This window comes from Heloderma suspectum, chromosome 2 (assembly GCF_057233095.1).
Source record: "Heloderma suspectum isolate Gila_16-S chromosome 2, 16-S_ref, whole genome shotgun sequence".
Lineage (NCBI taxonomy): Eukaryota > Metazoa > Chordata > Lepidosauria > Squamata > Helodermatidae > Heloderma > Heloderma suspectum.
The window spans coordinates 158,036,110-158,050,090 of record NC_139459.1 but is presented as its reverse complement, the minus strand read 5'-3'; the positions used below and the strand labels follow the sequence as shown (position 1 = coordinate 158,050,090).

At 44.8% G+C, this 13,981-nt stretch overlaps 1 protein-coding gene across 15 annotated transcripts in view; it reads right to left on the bottom strand.

Annotated features, from left to right (window-relative positions):
- The window catches only part of POLQ (DNA polymerase theta), a 196,084-nt gene that overhangs the window by 98,145 nt on the left and 83,958 nt on the right, over positions 1-13,981 (bottom strand). For all 15 annotated transcript variants that reach the window (XR_014787899.1, XR_014787900.1, XR_014787901.1 and 12 more), the window contains one exon: positions 502-745. Coding sequence is in view for 10 of the 15 variants with exons in the window: in XM_084835354.1 (XP_084691480.1) it covers positions 502-745 (244 nt within the window). In the remaining 5 variants the exon portion in view is untranslated. The remainder of the gene's footprint in view (positions 1-501; positions 746-13,981) is intronic.

Here is a 13,981-nt window from a genome sequence, read left to right as displayed (position 1 = left end):
GGATGTTCAGTCCTCTCCTTGGAGGGGATCAACTTGATTGGGCCATGCCTGCTGTCTAGAAGGAGGGGCTAATCCAATGTTGTGGGATGCCCTCCAGAAGATACAGGGGAACCACAGAGTCTCTCAGTTTAAGACATGTAGATGAGGAAACAAGTGTTCCTTAAAGCCAGGATTAAAGCGCTACACCATTAGTAGACCCACACCACGGAAGTTTGTATCCTAAATCTTGCCTAGATAATGCCAAAAACTTTTACATACAATATTTCACACGCACCAACAGGAAATCTCAGACAGATACAAAAGCATCAGACTGCCCAAGAAAAAATCCTGTAGATAGAAAAAAAACATGGGCAAAGTGTGAGCTGGAATAAAATTACAAGAGCTTGAAGTACTGTACTTAAGCAAATGGATATGCAAGAGAATCTGATCCATTTTCCAAATGTATACTAAAAAAACTGCATGAAAAGGCTAACTTTCAGTCATACTGGAACAGTTTCCAACCTTCTGAATGGTGCTGCATTTCTGAAAGCGTTCTCCACCTCAGCAACCTTCCCATTAGCCACATCAGCTACTGTGATAAAGCCAGCATTATAAAGAGCTCTGGCATGCTGTGCATTTAGCAGAGGTATCTGGACAAGACTGCAAAGCTCTCTCTGAATTCCAAAAGTAAGGCGACTCTGAAACTGAGAGAGCAGTTGCTCCATATTGTGCCACCCCAGCCGGTTACAGAAAATGGTAATCATCCCTGGAATATAAAAAAAATTCTTATGATGTTAAACATGTTCTGTATAAATTGTGCAGATATTATGAAGTTACCTTTTGAAAGATCATGTAAGCATGGATGTGGGGGGCATCTTCGCATGTTCACACTACTGCAAATGGCCAAATATTTTATGTTATTCTTTTATTTATTAGTACATTTATATCCCTTTTTTCCTCTGAGGAACCCAAGGTGCTTTACATAATCCTCCTCCTCTTTATGTTATCCAAATATTTACTTATGTTAGGTCTAGTTTGCAATATATAGTCCTACGCCACAGTAGTACATGCGCTGGTAACTTCCCGATTAGACTACAGCAATGCACTTTATGTGGGGATGCCCTTGAAGATGACTCAGAAGTTGCAGCTAGTGCAAAATGCAGCAGCTAGACTGCTGACCAGAACACCTCATAACACCGGTTTCAAAGGAATTGCGCTGGCTGCCAATATGCTTCCAGCTGGAATTCAAGGTTTTGGTGATGACATTTAAAGCCCTAAGCGGCTTGGGACCTCAATATTTGAGGGAGCGCCTCTCCCAAGAACTGAGATCTGTTGCAGGGGCCCTCCTCTGCATCCCACCAGTACGAGACATACACTATGGTGGGATGTGGGAGAGGGCCTTCTCTGCTGTGGCACCCAAGTTGTGGAATGCCCTCCCCTTGAAGGCCCAACTGGCGAAGACACTGGTCTCGTTTCAGAGCCAAGTAAAAACATGGCTTTTTACCAAAGCCTCTGAAGGCTAAATGCATTGCCTAGCACATTGTTTTAACTGTTTTATTATTTTAGATTTTAACCGGTTTTAGCTTGTTTAATAGGTTAATATGTTTTTAGGTGTTAAATTATTTATTGTTTTATATTGTTTACATTGATTTTATCCGTCTACTGCCCTGAGATCTTAATGATATAGGGCAGGATAGAAATGTTTTGAAAGAAAGAAAGAAAGAAAGAAAGAAAGGCAGGCAGGCAGGCAGGCAGGCAGGCAGGCTTAGCTTTAAAATAATGTTATTGGCCAAAATTGCTCAAAACTTAGAAAACCCTTATATAACACGACACAGTAAAGGTGGGATACAGGGTTATCATCTGTGTGCAGTGAAGAAGCATATTTCTATTGATATTAGGATTTATCTCAAATATTCTTTTAAAAATTTAAGTCTTATTTTGATATAGCTCATTTTATTATCACCCTGCTTATATTTCTGATATAAGCATCTATTCTGATATAAGCATCTTCAGCATCTATCATCACTGTACTTTCAAAATTCTCACTTTTGCTTCCTTTGAAAATTATTGTACTGCAGTTTATTTATTTAATAACGTTTGAGAAAGTATCTTAACTGAAAATCGGAAATTGGTGAATTTCTGTTCTCACAGCCTCACGGAGGGCATAGCGCCTCTCTCTGGAGGAAGTAGAAAAGGCCATACTGTTGCTTCTTCAGGGGAGTAGCTGCCCTGACCTCCCAGAATGGACTGGAAGAGCAGTGATCAAACTCCAGAGACGCCTACTGAAAACTCAGAGAAAATTGAGGTGTGAATCGATAGCCATGTGGCAGCTTTACCTAGAATTGGCAGGTCCCCTTTAAAGGCTGCCAAAGCAGCTGCCCCTCTCAAGGAATGGGCCGTACTCCCTGCTGACAGATCTTTTCCTAGAGATAAGCACCTCTTTCAGCTACCTAGAGATGGAAGAATTTGATAACTTATCCCTCAGGGCCTTTGACACAAAGGCCCTGGGGGACACAAAAGGAGAGGCTGAATGTTGCACAAAACCCTTCTCACATCTAATGTATGCCAACTCCTCTTCTTAGGATGGCTGGGCTTAGGGCAAAGGAAGAAAAGGTGGAAGACAACAGAAGAAGCCAATGTGGCTTCACAAAAAGCTTAGGGATGACCTGAAAACAAAAAAGGACACATATAGGAAGTGGAAGGAAGGCCAAGTAACAAAGGAAGAGTACAGGCAGGTAGCACAGAATTGCAGGGTTGTTGTCAGGAAGGCTAAAGCTGAGAACGAGCTGAGGTTAGCAAGGGATGCTAAAAACAACAAAAAGGCTTTCTTCAGCTACGTGCATAGTAAAAGGCAGAGGAAAAAAATGGTGGTTCAGCTATTAAATAAGGAGGGCAAAACAATAACAGATGACAAAGAAAAAGCAGAGGTGCTCAATTCCTACTTTGGCTCAGTCCTCTCCGAAAAGAGGGTCTATGACCCCCCTGGCAAAGCCAAAGTACAGGCTGAAGGGGCAGGAGTGCAGCTTGAGATCGATAGGCATATGGTCAAGGAACACCTAATTACTTTGAATGAATTCAAATCTCCAGGGCCAGATGAACTGCATCCTAGAACTGGCAGAAGAACTCTCAGAACCGCTGTCTATTCCCTTTGAGAAATCATGGAGGACGGGGGAAGTGCCAGAGGACTGGAGGAGGGCTAATGTTGTCCCTATCTTTAACAAGGGTAAAAAGGAGGAACCTGGGAACTACAGACCAGTCAGTCTGACATCAATCCCAGGGAAAATTGTGGAGCAGATGATAAAGCAATCCATCTGGAAGCACCTTGAAAACAATGCAGTGATTACTTGAAGCCAACATGGATTTGTCAAAAACAAGTCCTGCCAGATGAATCTGATCTCATTTTTTGATCAAGTCACCTCCCTTGTGGACCGTGGGAATGCTGTAGACATCATATACCTCGACTTCATCAAAGCTTTCGACAAAGTGCCCCATGATCTCCTGAGGAGCAAACTCGCTCAAAGTGGGCTAGATGAAACAACAATCCGGTGGATCCACAGTTGGCTATAGAATCGGACTCAAAGAGTGCTTATCAATGGGACCTTCTCAAACTGGGGAGAAGTAACGAGTGGGGTAACGCAGGGCTCAGTCCTGGGCCCAGTGCTCTTCAACATTTTTATTAATGACTTGGAGGAGGAGGTGCAGGGAATGCTGATCAAATTGGCAGATGACACAAAATTGGGTGGGATAGCTAATACATTGGAAGACAGAAACAAAATTCAAAGTGATCTTGATAGACTGGAGTGCTGGCCAGAAAACGACAGAATGACATTTCATAGGGATAAATGCCAACTTCTGCACCTAGGAAAAAAAACCAAATGCACAGTTACAAGATGGGGGATACGTGGCTCAACAGCACTACAAGCGAGAAGGATCTTGGAATTGTTGTCGATCACAAGCTGAATATGAGCCAACAATGTGATGTGGCTGCCAAAAAGGCAAATGCTCTTTTGGGCTGCATTAATAGAAGTATAGCTTCCATATCCCGGGAAGTACTAGTTCCCCTCTCTTCAGCACTGGTTAGGCCTCATCTGGAGTACTGTGTCCAGTTCTGGGCACCACACTTTTAGAAGGATGCAGACAAACTGGAGAGGGTTCAGAGGGGACTGATGATCAAAGATGAACAAAGATGATCAGGGGACTGGAAACAAAGCCCTGTGAAGAGAGACTGAAAGAACTGGGCCTTGAGTTTCACCTTGAGAAGAGAAGACTGAGGGGAGATATGATAGCGCTCTTCAAGTACTTGGAAGGTTGTCACAGACAGGAAGGCCAGGATGTCTTCTTGATCATTCCAGAGTGCAGGACACAGAATACTGGGCTCAAGTTACAGGAAGCCAGATTCTGGCTGAACATCAGGAAAAACATCCGGACTGTTAGAGCAATATGACAATGGAACCAATGACCTGGGGGAGGGCGGGCTCTCCCACACTGGAGGCGTTCAAGACGAGGCTGGACAGCCATGTGTCAGGGATGCTCTGACTTGGATTCCTGCACTGAGCAGGGGGTTGGACTCGATGGCCTTGTAGGCCCCTTCCAACCCTACTATTCTATGATTCTATGAAGGCAGAGAAATGTCCTGTGACCTGTGAAACAGGGAATTCCCTTTAAGAAGGAATGATGGATCTGAGTGCTGCACCACTCCATCATAATGAAAAACACATAACTGAGGGTCCTCTGAGAGGGCCCCCAACTCTGAGACTCAGAAAGCCGATGTGACGGCCACCAGGAATGTCGTTTTAAGCAGGAGCACCTTCAAGGAACAAGTGGCCATGGACTCTAATGGCTTCCCATGAGAGCTCTCAGAACCCAATTGAGGTTCCAGGTAGGAAAGCAGCATACTATTGGAGGATTAATAAAGGCAGCCACACACACACAGAAACCTTTTCCGATGTGGATTTGTAGAAATGGGCAGCCACCCTTAACATCTCAAAATGCTATTGAGCGCTGCTGCTTGTCGTTGGATGGTGTTTGTACTAAGACCTTTGTCCAGCCCTGGTTGAGGAAACCCCAGTACTTCCTGAACTTCCTTCAGAGAAGAGACCTTTCCATTGTCTTTGCACCATGCCAAGAAGGTCTTCCAGGTGTCATTGTAGATCCTATTCAAGGAGCTCCTTCTGGATGCCAGCAGGGTTTGAAGAACTTCAGTTGAGTAACCAAGATTTTCTAACCACTTCTGTTTAGCCTCCAAGCTATCTGCTGGAACAGTTCCATTCAAGGATGTAGCACTAGCTCCTGGAGCAGCAAGTTTTTCCTGTTGGGTGGATGCCATGGTATCTGTGCAGACAGGTTGACAAGGTCTAGAAACCAGGGACGTCTGGGCCAGTATGGGGCAATGAGAATTACTGTTGCCTTGATCTTATTAATGACCTTTAGCATAAATGGAAGCAGCAGAAATGCACAGAAAAGCCCCAATGGCCATTGTTCTTCCAGAGTGTTTCTTCCTAGTGTGGCCTGGCACAGAAATATTGAGAAGAACTTGGGTACTTGTGCATTCTCTGGAGTGGCAAAGAAATCTATCCATTGCCAACCAGACTTGAGAACCAGTTCCTGAAATATATGCAGGTTGATAGCCCATTCAGACTCCTCGAGCATTTGCTGGCTCAGCCAATCCACAGTCAGATCAGTTACTCCTGCAAAGTATTCTGCCACTATGGATGTGATGTGACCCTCTGCCCAGGTGAGCGGTTCCTTAGCCAGTTTGTTCAGGGATGAGGATTTGGTACCTCCTTGTTTGTTTATATATTCCTTGACCATTGAATTGTTTGTTTTGTTCACATGACAACCCTTCAGAACAGAGTGGAAGGTTTGGAGGCCCAGGAAGACGTCTCTCAGCTGTGACGTCTCTCTGACTCTGTCTAGCTCCCTTGGATGACCTGGTCCCCAACTGGACTTCCCACCCAAACAGGCTGGCATCCGTGGTGAGGCTTCTCCTGGATGGCACCTCCAGAGATCATCCTGCTTCCAGTTGTTTGACTGAGATCCAACAGAGTAATTCCTTTCAACTGGGAGTGTATTCACACCAACAGATGTGATTATTGTGAAATCAGGTCCTATAATGGCAATAGACAGTGTTGCAGTGGCCTGATGTGAAGGTGTGCCCAGGGCACCAGGCATGACACCCAGGAGACAAGCCAGCTCTGTGAGGTCCATTCGCTTCAATACTAAGGGTCTAGAGAGCAGTTTTGATTTTTAAGCAGCATTCTTCTGTGAAGAACATCTTGCACAGTACCCAAGATCACTCCCAGATGAATGATCCATTGTGTGATGACTCTTCTCCATGTTCATGACAAACCTGTGGGGCTGAAATAGTGTAGTCTGAATTTCCTGCAGGCTCTTGTGATGTGATCTCAACTGAATCAGGATGTTGTCCACGTATGGGTAAAGCTGCACCCCCTGTTTCCTGAGCTGTGCCACAACAGCCACCAAAATCTTGGTGAACACTCGAGGAGTGGAGGAGAGGACAAAAGGTAGGGCTCAATGCTGCAAATGCCTGTTGCTGTAACAACCTTAGATAGCAACAGTGTGAGTTCCTGATGGAGATGCGTAGATAAGCCTCCGAGAAATCTATGGATGCTGGAAACTCTGCTTTGGATAAAGCTTCTACTGTAAATCTGAGGGTCTCCATCTTGAAATGTTCAGACATTCATTTGTTGAGTCGCTTCAGGTCCAGTTTAGCTCGAATGTTCCCATTTTTCTTGGAAACCAGAAAAAAGAATAAACTCCAGAGCAGATCTCTGTCATGGGTACTGGCTATATTGCCGTGATAGTTAGCATATGATCTATTGCTTTTATTACGTTTCTGTGCTTCTCTGAATTCATGGATCTTGGAGAGGTTATACATTTGTTCCTGTGGTACAAATTTGTCCTTGGATGCAGAGGGAGCAGGTTTGTAGCTGCAGGCGCAACATGGTCTGTCTTGCTGGTTGCTTCAGTTCTCGCCTACCTGGTGCCTGAGTGGAAGGGCCAGGTGCAAAAAAGTGGTAGTCATACAGTATGTAGGCAAATGGCTGTGAGTGGCCCACCCATCGGGGGGACAGGTAACTTTAATCTTGGCTCTCTTCCCAGGGCTCTAAGAGAATCCTGACTAGGATCGTTTTGGGGGGAAGGGGGAAAGTGACAAAACACAAAAAGAAAAAAGCCAAGAAATAGAAAGAGAAATAAACAACAGGAGCTGGCTTTTAAGAGCACCAGGTCACCTGATCTTGTGGATCGCTAGGTATAACTGGCCTGGGGAAGTCAGGGCAGTTCCTCACAGGAAGAAGCAACAGTTTGGCCCTGCCCCCGTGCTCCAGAGGGAGGCGCCATTCCCAAGGTGAAAGAATGCCCTCTGTCAGTCTCTGGAAAATACCAATTGATACCTAAAGAGGAAGAATGCTAAGTGACAAGAGTCTGGGATTTGGAATTCCGTATATTCCGGTCCAAAGATATCCAAGTTTTTGTAGAGACTGCCACCCAGAACCCAAACTGCACTGAGGTTCAAAGGGCAGTTTGGGAAATCAGGTACAAGAACTAATTCTTGCTTCCTGAATAGACACTACTCTCACTCTCAATTAGCCTCATTTACCTTCAGTGATGTCATGATAAGATCTGGCCCTGGAACTTTATGGTTTGGCAGTGTGTTATGTTGCTGTTTTAGTTATATAGTTGGATGTTTTAATTATTTCATATAATGATGTATTTTTATTGTGTTTTCTACTGCCCTGGGTTCCCTCAGGAGGAAGGTCTGTATTTATTAATTTATTTGATTTGTGCCCCACATTTATACCAAAAACATATTACTCAAGGCAACTTAGAATCACAAATAAAACTTGATGAAAACAGTAAGAAATACATTAAGCACAATTAAAAACACACCAATAACAGAGTAAAAACAGCATCCAACCCAGCAGACCCACTTACACACAAAGGCCCACTTGAATAAAAAATAGTCTTTGCCTGCCAGCGGATGGACAGCAGAGAGGGAGTGAACCTAGCCTCCCTCGGCAAGGAGGTCCACAGTCAGGGAGCAGCCACTGAGAGAGAGATGGCTCTGTCTCTAGGCTGTCAAGTTCTATTACAGGGGCATGGGAGGTAAAGCGAGTTACCAAAAAAAAAAAAAGTTCAGTCAATATAAGCCTCAAAATTCTACTGCTTATAAAAATGACACCTGCTGAGCTAAGAACTTGAAATTTGGGTGTCCATGTTGTACCTGATGAGGACTACAACTGTGCAAAATTTCAAACCAATTTGATAAAAATTGTCACAGGTAAAGAAAGTTAAGCAGTGCTGAAAATTGGCACATTTGTCCTTTTTAGTCCAAGCTGTTGCTCAGCATATCATATATTTCTTTGAAATTTTGGTGAAAACTACTGATGTACATAATTCTGACTTGTCGAGGAGGTGTGTTCCTTTCATTGGTTTCATGAAATTCTGAACAGAGGCTCAATAGTTATAGTTTTTCTGCCCCGTGAAAGCCCATGGTGGCAACTGCTGGCAAGTTATGTTGGCCATGCTCAGTTTCATTCTGAAGCTAAAATGCTGCCAGTACTCCAGAGGAATTCTACTGTATATTCCTTTAGTTATAGGATGTGACCTCAACAAAGTGAGACTACACATTACTACACAGATTTGGACCCTAGCATGGGCGAGGGTGTGTGTAGGGAGAGTTTAACTCTCCCCCCACCACTGTGGTCCCAATGTGAATCAGTTGTCCCAATGTGAACCACCCCGCATTGCCTCCAGTTTACATTGTCAAAAAGGTGTCCAGTTGTAATGTAAATTGCAGGCATAGTGTAAAGAGTTAACACCCCCTATCTACCATTCTGCAGTCCTAATCTATAAGAGGTCTCATGAGCTTACTTTTAAGTGAAAAGAGAAAAAAACTTAGCTATATCTTTAAAGTAACATGCAGTTTAGAGAAGAGAGGACGGGGAATGCATAAGTGGAAGGAGCAGAAAGATCAGGCCTCACACCACCTTACTGAAAGCAGAAATGCAGCATAAGGGTCCTGATCCTCGCTTTTACTTTCTGTGTGGTGGGAAAAGGACATGCAAGAATTGCATCTCACAGCAGGGTATATTCAGACATTACACTGAACGTGTGCTCATCCTCTACGCTCATTAAGATGGTTGTGAGAATCTAACCCTATTCAGTCATTTTCATCATATGAAAACTCTATACATGAGGAAGGGAAGCTGGTATGAGCTTGTTAGTGCCAACCCCTCCCTTGCTATTCTCATAGTTTCTGCATGTGGAGGACAACCTCCTCTATCCATGATGTTTTAGAATCCTGATTCTTCAAATGAATTCATGATTACAATTACTTAAGTATTTATAATCTCATTTATCATACAGATAAACTTGCAAGAAATCAAATTAAAATACATTAGGGAGAGGGTAGGATAACTAACACTGTAATTACAAATTTCCTTTTCAAAAACCAGGGAAATTCAATGATAAAAAAACCCTGCTAGTTTAAAAACAGAGTTAAGGCTATCTCAAGCTCCACAAAACCAGGAAACTGGAAAGTTGGGTATGCAGGAGACATCCATCATGAGTTAACTCCTCCCACTGCCCAGGACAAGCAAGGAACATGTTACCAAGCTTTTTGCTTTGGTCCCGGCCTCTGTGGCTCCTCCCAGACAGTTCTTTTCTAGCCGAACATTGGACAGAGTAGCTATTGAGGAGCCGTTAATGTAGTAATTCAAGAAACAGAAGGTAGACCCGAAAAGGAGAAAAACCCCTCTCTAGGTATTGGCACACTCCATGAGAAAAATTGTAATAAATGCTAGTATCAACAGCGGTGGTCAGCCTGCCAGAGAGTGCGGTATGGATGTCTCCTGTGCACCGAATTGGAATGGAACTTCACAGTAAGTACCCAATTTTCCATTCCCATCTGGTGTGAAGGAGACATCCATCATGGGATATACAAATGCTACTATTCCTATAGGGCGGGCCCCAAAGCAGGCTGACCTTACGGTTGAGGTAATACCTGTTGTACCACTCTACATCTGAAGGCTGCTTCAGCAGAAGCATATTTGTCCATCCTATAATGCCTTACGAATTATGGTGTGAGGACCATGTGGCTGCCCTACAGATCTCTGCTAAGGGGGCGTTAGTAGGAAAAAGCCACTGAGGCAGCTGTGGCCCTGGTGGAGTGTGCTGTAACATGTGCAGGTTTAGGGAGTTTTTTAACCTCATAGGCTGCAAAAATACATGCCTTGAGCCACCTGGCAAGGGTAGCACAGGAAGCTTTCTGCCCTAAGGCTGTTGGATGAAAGGAAACAACTAAGGAATCGGAAAGTTGGAGTTCCTAAGGTAGATTTTGATGGCTCTTCTAACATCTACTTTGTGCCAGACCCTCTCAGAGGGCTGAAAAGGATTAGAGCAGAAGGAGGGAAGAACAATTTCTTGCATTCTGTAAAAGAGAGTGTTAATTTTGAGAATGAAGGATGGATCTAACCGGAGTGTGATAGAGTCCATGCTGAAAGTGCAGAGGTGGTCCTTCATGGAGAGAGGTGATAACTCTGAAACTCTCCTGGCAGAGGATATAGCTACCAGAAATAAAACCTTAAGTGAGAGGAAATGTAGAGATACAGTTCTGAGAGGCTCAAAGGGTGGAGCAGTGAGAGCAGAAAGAACAGTATATAGGTTCCATGTAGGGAAACTATGTATAACTGGAGGGGAGATAAGTGACGCTCCTCTGAGGAATCATTTAACGTGTGGATGAGCACTAAGTGTCAAGATTCCTTTTGCCCCCACTGAACTTTAAACGCCAAATCAAACACAGACAAGAGGCTTCAATCTATGGCTTTTAATCCATTACTTCAAAGGGTTGTGCAGACGCAAATTCTCAGCGACTCTCAGTCTACAAGGAAATGCCTTCTGCGGGTTCAAAAGATAGCTATGAAAGTTGCCCGCCATTTGAAATGAAGTCAGTCTCACTAGCCTCACTTAAGGGGTGGGGGGAGGTCTCTGTCCCTCTCGTGAGGTTTCTAGGTGCAGCTGTTCACGCAAGGCCAATCGGGTAGGCTGTCTAAGTTCCACCCCGGCCTTCTCCCTCTTTGCTCTGCGTCTGCTCCTGGCATCTATTAATTCAGATTCACCAAACATTGCCTCTCCCTGTTTGCTGTCTCTCACAGTGGGGGGTGAAGAGGGACTCTCCTCCTCCAGCTGGACCTTTGAAACCTGAGGAGCTTGCCTAGCCATGTCTGGACTAGCCTGGGAAAATACCTCCCCCATGTCTGGCGGTTCTTCTTCAGAATCTGAACTACTATCCCACTCCCTGCGCTCAGACACACTCCTTACACTAGGTGGCTTGTGGCAGGGCTTGGAAGGGACAGAAGAGCTGTGGCTTGTCTTCGAAGTGTGGTTGCTTTAAGTCCCATATCTAGCCTCGCTTGCAGAAACAGGAGACGCTCTTTGATTCCTGCCATCTTGTGATCTACTCATTTCCTCCTGTACCAACAAACGAATGCTTTCCAGGTTGTTTCATATATTCGATTGGTGGATGGTCTCCATGGTGTTTATTACCTCGGCTGAATAGCTTAGGGGGAGAAAGGTGTAGCATTCTGTAGCCAGGCGGCAAGCTGCAGCTATTTGGGGTCCAGATGCCACACAGGTCCTTGTGTGAGAAGGTTGGGTGTCAATGGAAGGAACCAGGGGTCTGACTCCACCAGTTGTAGGATTTGGGATAACAAATGCCTCCAGGACCAAAAGGTGCTGTGAGTATTAGAGTTGCTCATTCCTCCTTGATCTTCCAGAGGACCCTGGCCAAAAGTGGAAATGGTGTGAATGAATAAAGTTTGCCCCTGGGCCAGGGGGAACGGAGAACATCTGTGGCTTCTGCTTTTTGAGCTAGATGTCTGGAAAAGAAGTGAGATAGTTGACTGTTGAGTGGGGAGGCAAAGAGGTCCACCGGGGTGAGGCAAAGAGATGGCAAAGACACTGAAAAACTGTTGGATTGAGAGTCCACTCGCCTAGGTCGAGTTGTTGCCAACTGAGAAAATCGGCTTCCGTGTTGATGTGCTGGATCCCCTGAATGTGCTGTGCAGTGACAGACAGGATGTTGTGTTCTGCCAAGTGGAGGAAGGAAGAGCTCTCCTTGTGAAGAGATTTGAATTTTGTTCCTCTCTGATGTTTTATATGGGCCATCTGTGGTGCCATCTATTCTGACTAGGAAATGGACAGGACCCATGAGTTGGACAAAGTGTTTGATGGCAAGGTAGATTGCTCATAACTCCAGCCAGTTGATACTGTGGTGTTTCACCTAAGGAGACAAGATCCCCTAAATGGGATGGCCCCAGCAGTGAGGTTCCACAACCCTCCAGGCTGGCATCTGTGGTCACAATGATGCAACAGGGTTCCTGGATGGGTGTGCCCTTTGCTATGTTGTGTGGTGTTCTCCACCAGAGACGTTCTGACTGATTGTGGCAGAATGACTTTGATGTGGCGTCTGTGGATTATTTTGGACTGAAAGGGGAGAAGCAGCCACTGCAATGGTTTGGAATGTAACCTGGCTCTTGGGATGATCCCTGAACAGGATATCATGAGACCCAGTGCTTGAGCAAGGAACATAACATTTGCTGAGAGAGCTAGAAGGAGGGACTTCACTACCTGGTAAATCTTAGGTAACCTGTCTGGGGCCAGGAAGATTATTCCTTTGGAGGTGTCTAAAATTGCCCCTCCCCTTCATGGATCACTGCCTTGTTGTGGCGAAGGGGCTTGCGTAACTCAGTGAAGCCATAAGCTATGCCGTGCAGGGCCACCCAAGATGGACAGGTCATGGCAGAGAGTTCTGACAAAATGTGGTCCACTGGAGAAGGAAATGGCAACCCACTCCAGTATTCTTGCCAAGAAAACCCCATGGAACGTATCACAAGGCTAAAAGAGATGACGCCGGAAGATGAGCACCTCAGGTCGGAAGGTGTCCAATATACTACTGGGGAAGAGCAGAGGGTATTTCCAAGTAGCGCCAGAAAGAGTGAAGCGGCTGGCCCAAAGCCAAAAGGACACTCAGCTATGGATGTGTCTGGTGGTGAAAAGAAAATCCGATGCTGTAAAGAACAATATTGTTTAGGAACCTGGAATGTCAGATCAATGAATCAAGGTAAGCTGGAGGTGGTCAAACATGAGATGGCAAGATTGAACATCGACATCTTGGGAATCAGTGAACTAAAATGGACAGGCATGGGCGAATTTAATTCAGGTGACCATCATATCTACTATTGTGGGCAAGAATCCCTTAGAAGAAATGGAGTAGCACTCATAGTCAACAAAAGGGTGGGAAAAGCAGTACTGGGGTACAATCTTAAAAACGATAGAATGATCACAGTACGAATCCAAGGCAAACGATTCAACATCACAGTAATTCAAGTCTATGCCCCAACCAGTGATGCCGAAGAAGCTGAGGTTGAGTGGTTCTATGAAGACCTACAACACCTTCTAGAACTAACACCAAAAAAAGATGTCCTCTTCATCATAGGGGATTGGAATGCTAAAGTAGGAAGTCCAGAAATCACCGGGATAACAGGCAGGCAAGATGGAGAAGCTCTATACAGTCAGTCAAAACAAGACCTGGAGCTGACTGTGGCTCAGATCATGAGCTGCTTCTTGCACAATTTCGGCTGAAATTGAAGAACATAGGGAAAACCACTAAACCATTCAGGTATGACCTAAATCATATCCCTTATGAATATACAGTGGAGGTGACAAATAGATTTAAGGGATTAGACCTGATAGACAGAGTGCCTGAGGAACTATGGACAGAGGTCCGTAACACTGTTCAGGAGGCAGCAACAAAATCCATCCCAAAGAAAAAGAAATGCAAGAAAGCCAAGTGGCTGTCTGATGAGGCTTTACAAGTAGCTGAGGAAAGAAGGGAAGCGAAAAGCAAGGGAGAAAGGGGAAGATATACCCAACTGAATGCAGAGTTCCAGAGAATAGCAAGGAGAGACAAGAAGGCCTT